Source organism: Antedon mediterranea, chromosome 5 (assembly GCF_964355755.1).
Source record: "Antedon mediterranea chromosome 5, ecAntMedi1.1, whole genome shotgun sequence".
NCBI classification, from domain to species: domain Eukaryota; kingdom Metazoa; phylum Echinodermata; class Crinoidea; order Comatulida; family Antedonidae; genus Antedon; species Antedon mediterranea.
Genome location: NC_092674.1, coordinates 23,951,226 through 23,969,049, shown reverse-complemented (window position 1 = coordinate 23,969,049; position 17,824 = coordinate 23,951,226). Strand labels below are relative to the sequence as shown.

General features: G+C 35.0%; 2 protein-coding genes across 2 annotated transcripts in view; both read right to left on the bottom strand.

The window, feature by feature from the left end:
• The window catches only part of LOC140049974 (nuclear pore complex protein Nup98-Nup96-like), a 48,421-nt gene extending 45,947 nt beyond the window's left edge, over positions 1–2,474 (bottom strand). The window contains exons 1-4 of the mRNA XM_072094935.1: positions 2,332–2,474; positions 1,596–1,749; positions 893–1,077; positions 520–639 (exon numbers count right to left, since the gene is read on the bottom strand). Coding sequence (XP_071951036.1) covers positions 520–639; positions 893–1,077; positions 1,596–1,749; positions 2,332–2,418 — 546 coding nt within the window. The 5' untranslated portion in view covers positions 2,419–2,474. The remainder of the gene's footprint in view (positions 1–519; positions 640–892; positions 1,078–1,595; positions 1,750–2,331) is intronic.
• A 2,712-nt stretch (positions 2,475–5,186) lies between these two features.
• LOC140049833 (uncharacterized) lies at positions 5,187–17,309 on the bottom strand. The gene is made up of 6 exons (XM_072094780.1): positions 17,189–17,309; positions 11,347–11,429; positions 9,978–10,145; positions 8,113–8,271; positions 5,390–5,562; positions 5,187–5,201 (listed from the first exon to the last, which is right to left on the bottom strand). Exons 2-6 carry the CDS (start codon positions 11,405–11,407, stop codon positions 5,187–5,189), a joined length of 576 nt encoding a protein of 191 aa, XP_071950881.1. The 5' UTR covers positions 11,408–11,429; positions 17,189–17,309.
• Positions 17,310–17,824: the final 515 nt, after the last annotated feature.

Genomic DNA, 17,824 nt, shown 5'->3' with positions numbered 1-17,824 from the left:
ATAGAATTAATAATTAACGTCATGATACAAAATTATTCATTCAAATGGCAAGAATACACTCAGGTGTGTTATAAAGACTTCTTCATAAACACACATACTACAGCTAACTCTTTCTAATCAGTATATATCAGTAACTTCCCAAATGAATTTTCTACGACTAAATGTAATTCTTAGGCTAGACATTAAATTAAAAGCATAACAATTTTTAATCAAATTTAAATAATGTTATGTATGATTGATTAGATATTTTTGAAATTTTCCCTAATAATATGCATCTCACCAACTAATACTATGCAGAATAATATTGACATAATCTCTTAAGCCCTGTCTTCACTAATTTTACAAAAATGTGTGCCCAAATATGGTAGTGATATGCCCAAATATGGTGGTGATATGAAATCATCATGTCCATATATGGCCACATCACATTTTTTTCCTATGAATTATAAAATAAAGTTTATCTGTATTTGTTTCTGTAGACTTTGAATTTACAAAATATTTGTAAAAGAATATACATACCGATGGCTGTTGACCAAATCCTGTGTTTTGCGTACCAAACGATCCTGTTGCACCAAAGCCAGTACCGGTATTGCCAAACAACCCAGTATTAGATGTTGCTGTTTGCTGACCAAACAAATTCTAGAAAAAAGTTTATTTTACGATTATTGCACTGATGCAGGTGTAATCCCACTCTAAACCTCTGTCTACACTATCAAAATAATTTGACAAAAAAAGTCTGATGTGCCCAAATATGATACAGTAGTGACGTGCTTAAATATATGGACACATCACATTTTTTGTCACATAAAGTTTGATAGTGTAGACATGGCTCACTGATTACGAATTTTAAAGAAATGTGTGCTGTATAAGTGCCATAACTGACCAAACCTACCTTGGCCGGTTGTCCGAATGTTCCTGTAGTTGCACCAGTAGCAGCGGCACCACCAAATGGTGTTGTAGTACCTGTTGATGTACCACCAAAAAATGACTTGTTCTGTCCACCAAAGAGACTGCTTCCTGGCTGTGATGTGGATGTCTGACCAAAGGTACTTAGCCCTGTATTTGTACTACCAAAGGCTACATTTAAACAAATCAAATGTATTAATAATTATGAAATTGATAGTCACCACAACCTATCGATACAGGTTACAGGTGGTAGGAACAAGTCCTCTTGGATAAGGATTCAACCTTATTTATAGAGGGTGACCCTAAACAGCCCTCATGAGGAGTTATGATAACTGTCTGTGTATGACAGAGGCTGTGTGTATACTAGTACACCAGGGTAACCTGCTTACTCATCTCAAAAGATGTACTAGGTTCTTTAAAGTGCACATAAGCGAGTGCACTGGACCTACGGTTTATAGTCCTTATCTGAGAAGACTTTTTCTACCACCAGCGAAACCTTGCCAATGTTAATTCAATTCAATTCAATTCAAAATTCTTTAATCATCCCACACGGGGCAATTCAAATAAAAAGGTCTGGATTAAAATGATCTTACACCATTACAGCCAATGAGAAGATGATGTTGATAACATCATCTTGGATGCGTTCGCTTGATATGAAACACTAATGACAGTAAAATGTTAAAACTTACATCCAAAACTTCCAGGTTTGTTTGCGGAGCCAAAGCCGAAACCAGCACTTGAAGTTGATGGCTGGCTAAACAATCCTTTGTCAGTTGTTGTGGTACCCAAGCCGCCTCCTGTAGAACCCTTGCGGTTAGCTGCATAATCTTCAGATCGTAACTCCTACAAAAGAAAAAACATCCAGTAAAAAGCGGATGAAATTGGCATTCGGTTCTGTTTAATGTATGCAAAGCTTTTTAAGATTTTCTAAAGGATTGGGCATCATATCTATACCTTCCAAGTCTGTAAAAAACCATGGGAAATTCCAGATATTTTAAGTGATCCTTCGTCTCCCAATACTGATAAATTTAGGCTCTACAACTGTGATGCCCCTTTTGTTTAACACAATACACAATATCAGCATAATGCATTTGACAGTCAGGCATGTCCATTTCTTAGGGTGTCTAGAAAACTCAGATCTCAGATATATCTGAGATCTGAGTTTTCTAGATCTGAGTTTTCTAGACACCCCATTTCTTACTATAGATTTTGAAGCCATAGATTTGTTTAAATAGCACCCTCTATGTTTGGATGCATTTTGTAAACATTATAGCACCCTATATGGGTTAGCTATGAATTCATAAAAAGTTGGGACCACTACTGTATAATGATCTTGTTAGACGCTGCATAAGGACAGCCTAATCCAAAGTTTCTCAGGTTTACAGTAGAGAATCCTAATTTCTATCTACTATAGCAAGCACAAACCTCAAATGATTTAGCTTCGTATTCCTTCATGGCTGTTATAACTTGGTGTCTTGTTTGTATTGTAGTGGACTGTCCACTTTTCATCATTGTATCTGTACCATTAGTGGCCTACAGAAAAACAAGATATATATATATAAATATACATATCATTTTTATCCTATCATGATTGCAAAAATTAGAAGATTTATTTCATACAAAAAAGAAAATCGCTACATAACCATTGTAACGTTAAGTTCTGTCCGACACTCCAGAGCCTGGAGTTGACCTGGCAAATTTACAGGGTACACAAAGGTCATCTAGGATTGTGTAATGACCTTTGACATATTTCCAGTGCGCTTTTAACCTGTACTTAATCGAAGAATAGCATTTGACTTGCAATTATCACACCAATAATTAAGATTGCCTAATTTACTGGCAGCTAGTTAATATTTTCAGTAAAAATTGTATGCATAAGAGAATTTTACTGTATATAGCATGCTTTTTTTAAGGTTTTTAGATTTTGGTCCAAGGTGTAAAATGTGATTGACCAGCCCTGTATTTTAAGTGATGCTATGCTTAAGCAGTAAACCCTTGCCCAATTATTTGAATATAGGCTTTCTAGTAGGTCTGGTAGTTGCAAATTGGCCTGGTAGTTGCAAAATATTCAGCTTGTTGAAGGCAGCAACTTAATAGAAAAGGATATTTTAAATTATACTGAAATTATTCAGTGGCTATTGGCACTTGGGTATATTTTGTATCAATGTGATACTGATAGAAATTAATCCAATATTATAGAATCTAAGTCAAAATTTGTCTTAAGCTGAGATATTGTGATTGACGCAGCAAACGGAATGAATGACAAATTTCAATCGAAACCGGACGACGAGAAAACCCTAGCGAAGAAAACTATGCACACCCGAAAGGAGAAAGAAATTTGCAGTTCTTTGAAACGATGAGTAACTCGACGAATGAAATAAACAATTAAGGGAAAAAATGTGCAAGGGTAATTTTTAGTTTCCCTGTAGCGGAATGGGCAGGCTTTGAACTGTTAAATATTATATAGGTTGCAAAGTCCCCCAGGAAAACCCCACAAAACAACAGTTCCTGCCTTGAATGTTTGACCAATCAGACTAGACTTAAAACACATGTTTTCAACTACAACATCCATCAATAGGCTATCTGCTGTCACACATGTTTTAAGTTGTGCATAGTAAGAAATCTGACACAATCCACAAGTATGAATGAGCACAGGGTCAGACTAACATGTCAATCACATGCATATTGTGCTAAAATGCCATAGTCCAAATAAATGCATAATAAACAATTATATTTTACTTTTTAACTACCTATGTACTCATTGACGATAATCACAAGGTACTTTTTACGATTCAGACTAAGAGTAAATCATTGAAAAATTACGAAATAATGTATTTCTTGCAAACTAGTAATAATTAAATGCTTTTGTCTTTCATAAAATTTTTTCCAACATTATTATTGTATACTAACTACTGTAATTAAAGATGTATCCCCTCCCCTCCCCCCCCCCCCTAAATCATGAAATAAAGATTAAGATGGCCTAGTCCAAGTTGGAACTTTGATTGGAGCATTTTGTAGTTTTAATAACATTTTTTTTTAAATGATTTCGTTTACAATAATTATACAAATAAATGGTCAAATTAACCAGAAACATACAATGAGTTTCTGTTTGAATATCTTTTCTTTAAATTAACATTTTTTTGGCTGGTAAATATTAATTTTTATATAAAACTTTTGGTCAAATTGAATAACTAGTATGTGTCATTAAAATGGCCTATTCAACAAAACATTGTTCAGCGGGGACAATATATCTTTTAAATATATTTATTTAGTACCTTATCTGAATCAAAGCATGTTAGTTCTTAGTTCACAATAATTTAGAAAAACATAGTTTAATATGAACAACATATGTTATTGTCTCTTGAGGAACACAGCAAGAAAAACATTAGCAAAGAAAAATTCGGTAAATTAGTTATTATAATTTAATGTAATGTGCATTGTTCTCAATTTATGATCTAAATATGATGCATAATACAATAGATGTATTTATTAAATTATTCATTTAAAAATAAGATGATTGAATATAAGAAATAAAATTTTATCCCTGTTTAAAAAACTTTTCTTTTTTTTTCAATTTTTATTTGGCTTTTAATTTATAGAATCCTCTTTTGTATTACTGTTTTAAATTTTTATTTATCGGGGTCGGTCAATCTGAAATCTAAAAGTCTGACTCTCCCTACCCCGTCCAAAAGACTAAACTTATTTATGATAATGTAGTATAAATATATTTTACACAATGTTTTTTGTGGAAATAAATTGAAAAGAAAGAGCTCTGAAACCATGTGACAGAATGAAATAACACTTATTACATGTACACAAATAGTGATCCTTCTTATGGATGATTGAAAATATTTTTTCTGCCATACCTACTCTTCCCAGCCATATTTTCATCTCATACTCACTATACACATATCTATTATTTTGATTACTGTACATGTCTGAGGTGTGTCTATTACCATTTAGAGGTTAGCACATGACTAGTGCCTTAATTTAGCCCATCCGTGGTTCCTTGATCCATCAATCACATAGACAAATAAGAATGCTACACAATAAACTAAACCAAGATTCAGTAATTTTTGTCCAATAAAAATTATTCTTTTTTTAAATGAGAAATAGGGTTTGTGGTTTACGACGGTAATTGCTACACCAGACAAATGGGAAATAACAAATTAAAAACAAAGATGTTTTTTGTAAAACTTTGTAGCCTTTAATTTTCATTTTAATATTTATTTAAATAAAAATAAAATGCAACATTCTTATAACCTTCTGTTTGGACTTTGTTAAACACTTCTATTCTATAGAAAAAAATTAAATCATAACAAATATTAATCTAAGGTATGTGTTTAGTGTGACCTACATGGCTATGTATTATTTTTTTTTTTTAAGTTATTTTAATATTTATGAGAATTAAACAAATTAAATTGTATACCTGCAAATGTAAACAAAAAAGATAAATAAAAATTAAATTATTGTTTACTCTTACCTGAAATGGTTTTGTTGTCCCATTTATAGGCTGTGTTGAAGCTGCACCGAAAAATCCACTCGTTGTTGTCCCCCCAAACATCCCCCCTGCGCCGGTTGCAGCAGCCTGGCCAAACGGCGCAGCCGTGCCAGACGACTGGCCAAAGATACCGCTCGACGGCCCACCGAACGCAGCTGAAAGAAATGAGTACATTATGTAGATTAAAGCGTTAATAGTAGAATGTTCCTACGTCAAAAGGGAAAAGGGACACTGAATCATAGGAAATAATAAAAGAATTATAGAACAGAAGTCACCGATTCCACCCTTAAACGCTTCGGTACTTGTACGCCCAACGCCAAGTCTACCGAGAGTAAAAACCTATGTAGTACCGTAAAGGGCTGACAACCAGCTGACAAGAAATCCCACATGGCAAACCTAATAACCTTGTCCTTTGAAATTATACATTATGAATATTCATTTAAATACTATGTTTATTCATATTCATTGATAAATATTCATTTTACAAGATTAGACATTGAATTCATCAGTAAAGATTAAACTTATGTACTACAGTTATCGAAAATTGTTTAAAAAGAAAGATAATTGTTTATTACTAATAGTAGGTATCCCAATGAAAAAATTCAGATTAATTTTTTTACATTTTCTTTCAGTTAACCATAAAGAACTTAATGTAATTAGCATTTTGCGATTTAAATGATTGAAATCCGATTACCCGTTCTAAAGTTATGGTTATTTAAAGTGGTAAAAAAATATACGATTTTTTGCCTAAAAATGGTGTTTTTTTGCAGTTGAAATTGGAAGCATTTTTAAAAGGTTATAACTTTTACAATAATTAGTTAAAAGTTTTGAATTTTGTTAAACCTATAGATATCACAGAGTTGTACAACTCTATTTTTTTTGGAGCCTCAACGAAACCTATTTTTTAAATTATTGGTCCGCAAAGTGGTAGGAAAGCATTTAACGCCCATTTTTGCTGGAATTCCCTAAAAAATGAAAAAACTGCTATTTTTCAATGATCTGTAACTTTTGAACTACTGTACTAATTCATTTAATTTTTTTTGTACTTGTTAGAATGTAGTGTATATTTCATTAATAAATATATTTTAGATGTGTATATGAAAAAAAAAAATTTTTTTAATGGTGAAATTTAAAATTATAAAAAGAAAAAATGAAAAAGTATGTTAAAAACGGTGTGTACTGTTTCCTTTCTTTTACACTAATTTTCGGTAAGTATAATTATTAGAATATTTTAATATACTTTATATTTATAATTTCAATCATAAATACTATTATATATAACTTTTGAATACGTAAAACAAGATTTTAGGTCCATATGATTAGGACACCAAATCTAAGCCGGGCTGCTAAGTAAGATATGCTCTTTTAAGGCAAACGCACAATATGGGTCAAAATAAACTCATTTAAAATAATCAATGTTAATTAAAACAATTAATTGTTTACCTGAATAGTATATATAACATTATAAAAATTGTTTTCTTTTCGTATTATTACGTTATTAAATTGAAATACGGAGCTAAAGTTTAGGCCAAGTCACGGCTTACTCGCGATCAGTAGTCGCTCCGTTAAAGTATTTCGGTCGCAGTTAATGACTTTCGGCCGCCGTATACAGAGTCAAATGTAACGTTGGTAAATTAGCTTAATAAATTTCCTCGGTACATTTTAACCTAACGCATTTGCATTGTATACTTGCATAATAAATCTTCCGCACATTACATCAATTGTAAGTTGTTAAATTAATGTGTAAAACCAGATATTCTACGACGGAAAAGGACATGTCAATCTCCGACATCGCTGCTGTCACACATCTCGCGTCGAGCCGGTCGAACTCGAGCGAGGAAAACTAAACAACGTGTTCAAAATATGGAACGTACCATTCGCTGATAGGGTGCATTAATGTATTTAACGGAAAACGCCACAACAAACACGCGCGTATTTTAGAGTACAATATTTTACTCACTACAATATTCACCGGATTATAATGGTTGGATCTTTAAAATTTTGAACGGGATTTACGCCTCATGCACCATTTTAAAATGTAGTTCGCTCAATTACCATGCACAATACGTTTGTAAACTATGTTTTATCGATTTCAATGTAGATTTAGCTATAATTTAATACCAAAATCCATAATATTTTTCCATAAACGGTGAATCAAAATTTGATTTTTGTCACAAAAATTGACTTTTCGTTACGAAAAACCTATTTATAGAAGACGATTTTCGTATCAAATTAAAGCTTATTTAAAGCCTGATAACATACAACAAAAATTAATCCGCTAGCTCCAATGGTAATCGTGCGATCGTGTTTTGAAAACTGATGGGGATTTTCCGATGAGGTTTTCAACGCGCGGAAATCGGCTCGACGGGATTTTAGAACCGTTTTAAAATCGCATTTTCTCGGCAACTAATTCATTAATTTTAATTATAAACACACTTATACATAGATTAAAACAAGTATTTTCAAACAATATAAATTTTGTAAGTATTAATTAAGATTGAATACGATTTATTTAACATCAAAGTCATACTACTTTTTCGAATTTCGTCAATATTTCAAAAGTGATACCCCTCTGTGCGCTTTCATTGGGATACCTACTAATAGTCACTATACTATTATTATATTACCATAAGACCTGGCCATAGATTTTTTTTAATTTAACATAGTGGATAAAATTTCTGGAAATAAAAAGCTTAGCTACTTACATTTTTGACCGCCTCCAAATAAGGAGGAACCACCACCGGACCCAAAGGAGGTATTTGAAGTAGGGGTAGTAAAAAGTCCAGTGCCACCCCCAGTGTTGGTACCACCCCCAAACATGCTGCCTGCCGCTGAGCTGTTAGTGTTGCTTCCAAAACTAAAACCTAAACAGAACAGTAGAAAATGTTATAACATACGAAAGTGTATCCTTGTAATGTGATTGGTTGATTAGTTATGTCGGGGGAGATCATTTAGTGTCTCCTTCCCACTCACCACCATAAAAAAGTATTTCCTAAAATAAAGGGCCAGCAATTTTTAGAAAGGATAACAATATTTAAATTTCAACTGGCCTCTGCTGACCACTGTAGTTTAAATGTTACAGTGTAGATGTTCCACCCCTGATAATGAATAATCAATTCATATATATTATATATCTGTATCGGACTAGTAGTAGCAGAAAAAACACAAAAGAACACCTATCTCTGTGACTTTTAACTTTTAATCACATTTAAACCTGTCATTGTCACGAATCAAAGCAATGTCATTCCCACGCAAAAATTAACTCTATCAACAGAAAAGGGAAATAGAATTTGAAATTATAAATTATTAAGAAAATTCCCTTTAGAAATAAGACAAACAAAATAGTTTACAGTAAATTCAAATAACATTTTTGACAGCTGTAATTTAATAAAAACATAATTACAGTACTACTAAATATTTTGTTTATGGGAAAAACCATATTATAGAGGGCAGCATACAACAAAGGCAGGAAATGACACATCCTTTCATAACAAAGGAAAAGATTTGTTTATGAATTGGTTAGTATGTAGTATAAAAGTATACAGCTCCGTTTACAATATGAAACTTTATGTGACAAAAAAATGTTCATATATGGCCATGATGATGTCATGGATATCACTACCATATTTGGGCACATCACATTTTTATTTGTCATTTAACTAGTCTGATGATAGGGTAGACAGAGCTAAAAACAGTAAGCTTGTGGTTCTAGTACTGTATAAGGGACACTTGATATAAAAATTAATGAACAGCTCCGGTGTTAACCCTACAAACAACATGCTAACATAACATCTGCAGTTTAAATATCGATGGTGGGGGTATGTTTTGTTGAGTATTTATTATTATAGACAAAACGAGGCGAGGAAATCAGGATTCCTCTCCCGTTCAAAAGAAAATATCAATAAATTATGATTGCATAGTGATGTATATGAAGTTCGCTTATTCACATGTTTGAGTTTTTTTTGTAGTTTGTGTTGCATAAAAAGTTATCCTAGAGAAAATTTAAAAAGTCGGGCGAACGATGTTAGGCTAAAAGACCAGTAAAAAATATGGTATCATCCCGGCCAAAACAAAAGTGTTGGCATTGCACATTACCGTAAGTGGAAATTATTTTGTGGCATTATAGAATTTAAAAAAAAGGTATTTATATTCAGGAGGATTAAGTGTGGTTCCCACTAGCAACACAAAGCAACGCAACATAAGAAAATGCCCTTTTATTATTTATTTATGATATTTATTTCTACAATTGTGTTTTCCCCCACCTGCGTGAAATCAAACCTGCTTGTTGCGCGTCAACGTTAGCATGCCATAGACTTTTACCTGGTTACTTTTAAGTATGCGCTGTACTAGTTTTCCAGTGTTTTGCCTATGCGCTGTTGCGTGAAATCAAACTGATTTTTCATAGCGATGTTTGCAACCTTATTACGTCGTCGGTTCCCAGTTCGCTGCGTTGTGTTCTAGTGGGAACCACGCTTTATAACATCTGATAAGACACTGACAGTCATTATTATTTACTAATTGGTAATCCTTGACCATGTGCCTAAAATATCCCAACTTGTAATTATCATACCTGTATTGCTGCCAGTACCGAATGAGTTGTTGGCAGTTCCAGTTCCAAACAGTGTACCGGCTGATGATTGGTTTGCACTTGTGCCGAAAAGACCAGTTCCTGAACTTTGACCTCCAAATCCGCTTGTACTTCCAAAACCAGTTGTTTGCTTGTTCGCACCAAATAGTCCTGTTAAAATTTAAATTTTATGTTAATTATACATGTATGGTCACTAAAAACAATCAACGTTATTAAATTCCAATGTACAGTACATTATAAGAACTTAAAGTCATCTAATAAAATACAGTAGACCCTTCCTTTAGAACACCCATACTCAGAGGATACCTCCATTAAGAGGATACCTCCATTAAGAGGATACCTCCATACTCAGAGGATACCTCCATACTCAGAGGATACCTCCATACTCAGAGGATACCTCCATTAAGAGGACACCTCCATTAAGAGGACACCTCCATTAAGAGGACACCTCCATTAAGAGGACACCTCCATTAAGAGGACACCTCCATTAAGAGGACACCTCCATTAAGAGGACACCTCCATTAAGAGGACACCTCCATTAAGAGGACACCTCCATTAAGAGGACACCTCCATTAAGAGGACACCTCCATTAAGGGGACACCTCCATTAAGAGGACACCTCCATTAAGAGGACACCTCCATTAAGAGGACACCTCCATTAAGAGGACACCTCCATTAAGAGGACACCTCCATTAAGAGGACACCTCCATTAAGAGGACACCTCCATTAAGAGGACACCTCCATTAAGAGGACACCTCCATTAAGAGGACACCTCCATTAAGGGGACACCTCCATTAAGGGGACACCTCCATTAAGGGGACACCTCCATTAAGAGGACACCTCCATTAAGAGGACACCTCCATTAAGAGGACACCTCCATTAAGAGGACACCTCCATTAAGAGGACACCTCCATTAAGAGGATCATTAAGAGGATACCTCCATTAAGAGGACACCTCCATTAAGAGGATACCTCCATTAAGAGGATACCTCCATTAAGAGGACACCTCCATTAAGAGGACACTTTCCATTAAAACGAACAAGGATTAGATCAAGACACAACTTTGAATTGATTACTAGCTGCATTATTATGGGAATATGTTTCCATACGACGCATGTTTGTTTGATCAAAAAAATGACCGGGGTAATAATGTGCAGCGCATTGAGGGCTTGCTTACACTAACAGTACATGCAATGTATAAGAATGAACTATTATTTTTATTACTGCATATCATAGGGTGATTTTCAAAGTCCACAATTTTCCAGTGACTTGGGTTTTGTTCCAATCACAAACAAATCAATTCATTATTGATTCTTATCAATTGATTATCAATTAATTGATTAGCCATCTCACCTGAACCAAAGGTGTTCCCAGTTGTTCCAAATCCACTTTTATTTGCCCCACCACTAAACATCTTGAATTATTGTAGATTACACCTTAACAAAATAAAACAAAAAGTGAACTCAGCAAGGAGTCATTGTGTGACACTGACAGGGTGAAAATTATTAATATCAAATAAGAAAGCAACAATGCAATAAAATAAATTGATGTTGCAGTGCAGTTAGTTTAAACAATACCATATTATTTTAATAAATTTAATTTGTCTGGAATCAAATATTATTTAAGTGATATTCTTAACGTACATGTAATGTTCTTGGCATGATTGATAATCCCTATTGCAGCTGAAACGAACCTACAGTATACTGGGATTGGGTGCAGGTGAATAGCAGGCCCCCCTCCCCCTCACCAATAATACTGTAACTGCTGTAAAACTAAAAGGGGAAGAATTTGAACCAAGACACAGTGTAACCCCCTACTCATCATGAAAGATGCCCTGGGCTCTTTATAGTACACATCAGCCATATATGTACATTGGACCTTCGTTTTTTAATGGCGTTATCCGAGAAGACTTGTCCTACCACCAGAACTATGGTCGAGGAGAGATTTGAACCTGTGCCAATATTATGATTTGCGGCACCCCTCCAGTAACCACTCACCCACCCACTTGACTCGAATGTTAGTTTGTACTGTATGTAAATTTGCTATTTTTATGAAAGAATTTTTAAATGGAAATTTAATACATTTTTATACTTTTAATGTTTATATTAGAATGTACATTTGGTGCAATTCAGATTTTTCTGCAATGACACTTTTAAACCAAAATTTAATTGAATTTTTTCCTTGAATACCCTAACACCAAGTCAGCCACATACACATTTTTATCTGTAGATAGAATAGATATGACCTATCTACAATACAACTTAGTGTACAAAGTATTTTGTTGACTTGTAACCAATTGTAATTTAATTGTGTTTATTTTCAATATTTTTTACAGTTTTACACCCAAAAAAAAAATTCCCCCTTAAAAACCCTTCAGAACAATGTTAAGCATTACTGAATCCATGGTTTATTATTGAAAAGATATGGGGGAGGGGGTCTCTTGATCCCTAGCCACTGGCTACAGTCTTGCAATATAATGCATTGTGACCGTGTTGTTCATGATATGGTGAGTGGTAAAGAGACAGACATTGACACACCATTGTTCATTGATGCGACGTACCATCTACAGTAGTACAATAGGCCTATGTTTTTTTATGCACCCCCTGTCACTGTGTCAATAATTGTTTGTAAATGATGCATCTATGTCACAACTTTCGCGGGGATCGTATAGTGGGTCATACAATTGACATGTGCATAAATCATGTATGTATATTTTTCATTCAAGGGTGATAAAAATATCATTGTTTAATACAGTCGACTCCGCCTAAGTCGAATCTAATGGGACCGGTATAAACTTCGACTTACAGATTTGCCCAAAAAAATGCTAGGCCTAGGCCTAGGTTCACTCACTAGCCGCGCTATGGCTAGGCCTAGTGGACCCTGCCCTGTCGCGATCGCGGCCCACGCGATGAGCCTTCTTGAATTGAGTTTGCTTAGCTAGCTAGCTAGCTAGGCCTAATAAATGCTAAGCCTCTTTATCGGCAATGATAAACTGTATTTTCTTTTATGGTTTAAGTCCGAAACAATACAGAAACGTATAATAAATACATTTCGGTTTTTATTCGAAATCGGTATCCATTGTTTATTGTCATCTGTCTAGCACAAAATAGGTAACCACAAAACGCCGCTCAAGTTCTCAACTCTGAAACAACTCATACACTATACACTAGCGCGTGTTGTAGGACGCCGCCTATACTATACAACCTGCTTGAGAGAACCGATATGGTCCCACATTATCCCCTCTGTTGTTTGTTTATCGAATTACGTACGTTTCATCGGCTTTTTTAGCGCGTTGTTGCCGCGTAATTTGTGACTTCGACTTATACGATATAAATCACTAAAGAATGTGTGTATTCGGACCGCAAAAAGACGTCGACTTAGACAAATTTCGACTTAGAAAAATTTGACTTACAAATATAAATTATACACAGTAATATATAGGAAAGAATTGGGACTTTCCTAAAAATTTGACTTTCGCGATTTTTCGACTTACGTGAATTCGACTTAGGCGGGGAGTCGACTGTACAAATGAAAATCTATATAGGTAAACCCAGTGTTGTTGACCAATATGTGAAGCCTACTATCAAATACACGATTTTTGTGCTATGGAGACCACCTTGCTGCAGTCGTGAACAGTTGATTCACGTTTTTTATCGTGGTGTCATGCACTCGCAATTTTTATTATACACTTTGGTGTTATTTTCGATTGATTTTAGATTTAGGCGATCCAAAAAATGTTTATAATTTTTTTAAATCATACTGTGATATATGGGGCCTAGGCTAGATCAATTTTTGTCACATTCAATTGAACTAAAAAAAGTTATCCTGACCACCAGCACACATAACATTCTAAAATACTATTAAAAATAAAAAAACAACCTATTTTTAAAGATGTACTGTCCCTTGAAACACAAAAAAAATGAAGGTCAAAATACAGTATTCTAAATTTAAAGTGGTCATATCAAAGTAATATTAAAGTTATTCACTTTTTAAGTCGAAAATTTGAGCCAACAACAACAAGTTTACGTAATTAACAGGTAAATTAGTTTGAATACATTTCATCTGGAAAATCGTCACAAGCGAAAGTAAACAAAGATTTCAAACCATGAGTATGCATTATGTATATGCTAAATTAGGATTGTTTACAACTCGTCACGGTTAAGAAGGTATTTTCACACAGATCATGAGGAAGTTTTATGATTATGCATACAGAGTAGCCAAGTTATGGGATATGTTTTGATTGAAAACTTTGATTGGAAGTAAAAGTTATTTTTTAAACAAAAAAACGTCTGTATTTCACTGTTTTCAGTTAAATTTTTTTTTTTTTTCGAAAATTTTTTGGTGATAGTCAGCGTTGCCAGCGATAAAATTTAAATTATGCCGTAGCCCATCTCAAATAATGCCAGATTGGGAAAAATAATGCCAAATCCCCAAAATGTGGCCCTAATTAGCACCACCAACGGTTGCATGTCTAAAAAACGTCTGTAAAACCCCAACTGACACAAAATAGAGCCTAAAATTGTATCCCCTGTCGTTTTGTGTGTATTAATAACTAATTTAATTTCCAATATCTGCTGGGGTGCGAAAATGGTAACTGCAAATGTCATCAGCCCCTACCCTGCAACTCCCACCCCCCCCCCCCCTCTCTCTACATCATCTGTGGGGATCCAATAACCTGCATGATCTCTGTAATAGAGCAACATAATCGGTCAATCGCGGCTATTCTCGGCGTTTCGTTGTGCTGACTATCGCACACACGGTAGTTTCTGAGCAGAAGCCTGCCAGCCTATCAGAAAAGTCGATTGAGTCCGAAATGAAAGGATGGAGGAACTATTGTACGGAAAAAACTTGACAGACCTGTTTTGTACGATATGATATTGTGCAAGGTGATATGCACGCAATTGCAAGATTAACCAAATATTATTCTTGTTCTGTGGTATATTATTTTTTTGGTTGTTCAAAAAACACAAAATTATGCCAGATTATGCTAAAAACGGCTAAATAATGCCGCGGCATTATGCCAGATGCCGTGGGCCTCCAAATAATGCCAAAAAGCATAATAATGCCAGAAATGGCAACTATGGTGATAGTTAATAACTATTATGATACTTCAAAATGACCCACCTTTTTTCGAAATCTTTTATTTATTTTTTTTTTGGAATTATGCACTTGTCAATTGTATGACTCACTATACGACCCCCGGGAGAGGTGCGTCATGGGTGCGTCATTTACAAATAATTACTGACGCAGGGGTGCGTCAAAAAACCTAGATGGTACGTCACATCAATGAACAAGGTGTGTCAATGTCCGTCACTTTACCACCCACCATATCATAAACAACATGGTCACAGTGCGTCAAAATGGGTGTGTCATGGTCACCTAAAGGTAAGTCACCTTTTTGACGCACGGGTGCGTCATGGTATTCAAAAGTATGACGCACATCGGACAAATGACGCACCTCTCCCGGGGGTCGTATAGTGGGTCATACAATTGACAAGTGCATTAGTCAAAGGGACAATACATCTTTAACTAAAAAATCAAATTACTGTACACGTTTGACACTCAGGGAAAAATTTCATCTGAAAATTTTGTTTAGCAAAATTGCTAATCAAACTGATTTTTTAGTCAAGAAACATAGTTTTGTATTGTATTTTTTGCTACACAATTGTAGAAATGGGATATGACCGGTTGGGCCGCCGACAAGTTGAGCCTTCGAACAGGAGAGCAATTCATCGCGCTCCATCTCACAGTGCGAGGTACCAACAAAGGGGATTCCCCTGCCTGCACGCATTCGATTCAAGGGCGAGTTTACTTCATCGCCTCATAGTGCAACCAGTACGGTGTCATAGAAACACCTCCTTTACAGGAAGATCATGTCCCAACCAATAATTTTTCTCTTTATGTTTTTATGGAACGAGTTAATAAAATATATTTAATTTTAAAAGGAAACATTAATATAGGAGGGCCTAAATATAATGTTTATTATTTAAAAAAGCTTAGCTGCTGGTTGCTTTAATTATGTCATTTTGAAGATGGATTATTTCTTCGAAAGTTCTAACCAATTTTGGTCACTCAAATCCTCCTCAAAACATGTGCTGACGTGTGACGTCAGCATCTTCTAGAAGCTCTCTCAGCCCTCCCCTATTGTGCGTGCGCCCATGTGTGACACATGTAAACACGATCAAATATCTTTCTTAATTATTTTAAAATGACACTTTGTAACTTATTATCAATATTTTAATGGCTGTTGCATGTTAGAATTGTATAATTTATGAATTGCAGGTAAATACTTTTCAGGTTTTCTGTCTGATTTCTAGGCCAACAAGCTAGGCTAGAAAAGCTAGGCTAAAGGCATATAGTTGGCCAGGACAGGATTCTCCAGGCTCCTGAAACCCAATCTACCCAGGCAGGCCATAAAAAAAAAATTGGCTTGAGTTTTTTTACTGTAGAATAATACGATCCCCACGGAAAATACTGTGTGTAAAGGTGGGTGTGGGGGATTTTAGGGGAGAGGTACAGTATACATTTGTTGATATTTGAGGAGAGCGATTTAAAATTTTTGCAAGGAGAGCGAATTGCTCTCCTCGGTGATTTGAGGAGAGCGATTTGTTGCTCTCCTGGGTTTTGCATACGTGATGCCCTGGAATATACATCGTTATATCTAATAATTAATATAAATAGAACTTCTATTAAATAGAAACGAGCACCGGCGAAAGTAAGCATTTGGCGTTTCATAGAAAAGAACGTTTTTCTGGCGGCGGCTCAACTTGTCGGCGGCTCAACTTGGCCTAATCCTGTAGAAATGTGTAGCAAAAAGGTTGTTTTGTATAGCTTTTTGCTATGCTACACTGGCGAAATTATTCCCTGACACTACTAAAAATATTATCCCACCTGTTCATACATTAGAGCTTAGCCTTATATTATTAACTACAGCACACAATGCACCACAAACAAAGTCAAACAGCAGCAGCTTAGCTCTAGGCCTGATGATGACCCAAAGAGCGTTGTTTGGGTTTCTTGACACATGCACACGCGCACGGAACACACTTCTTCACCAACAAAACCGACCAATAATGTATAAATAATGTGAACACACGCGGAAACAAATAAAACTAAGCAAAAGATTTTCAATATTTTCACAAGTCATACAACAAAACTACCAATGATAAAGGTGTTTGAACCAGTAATAATTTACCTGCATATATATAATCATAAATCGTGATTTAACCAGTTAAAACAAGAATAAGCTTGCAAAATCTCGATAGGCCTAGAATCAGCGAGCCATGATGATTACAAAATTCCAGGGTTGTTTGTTCGATGTTTATTTTCCCGCTGAATTATTTTTGTACTCCACAGCAAAATTCAATAACAATGGTGGCGTAAGAGTATATTTCTGCGCCGCGCTTATTCGAGAGGACGAACGAAGAATTAGGAAACTATCTACGGCTTGTGACAGAAATCATGGAAATTTGTAAACTCGGACTGGGCATGCTCATTTTGTTGGACATGATTTATTAATGAACGGCTAAGAGAGAACACTGATAACAAATATCATTAATCCTAAAAGATCATTATCGGTAAGTGTTTAACCTGAGCAAACTGGTGACAAAAATTACTGGAAAAAATTTTTAATGGCCATATTACCAGCAAGTCGTATCACAAAACAGTAATTTGTCCCAGGTCTGCGCGACTTCTTTCTACACGTCCTCTCCACGGACTATATGATCAGATTGAACGTTGAGTAATTATGCAAAAGAGCTCATTGAATTTGAGCACGAAAGTCCCCAATCAAACATGACAAATATTTTAGTATTAATTTTTCTTTCCCTCA

What these genes read in the sequence shown, in the direction of transcription:
- LOC140049833 (XM_072094780.1), bottom strand. Translation starts at nt 11,407, where the DNA reads ATGTTTAGTGGTGGGGCAAATAAAAGTGGATTTGGAACAACTGGGAAC. An exon ending in TGGGAACACCTTTGGTTCAG is followed by an intron (nt 10,146 to 11,346) that starts GTGAGATGGCTA and finishes AAATTTTAACAG; the next exon opens with GACTATTTGGTGCGAACAAG. An exon ending in CGGTACTGGCAGCAATACAG is followed by an intron (nt 8,272 to 9,977) that starts GTATGATAATTA and finishes TGTTCTGTTTAG; the next exon opens with GTTTTAGTTTTGGAAGCAAC.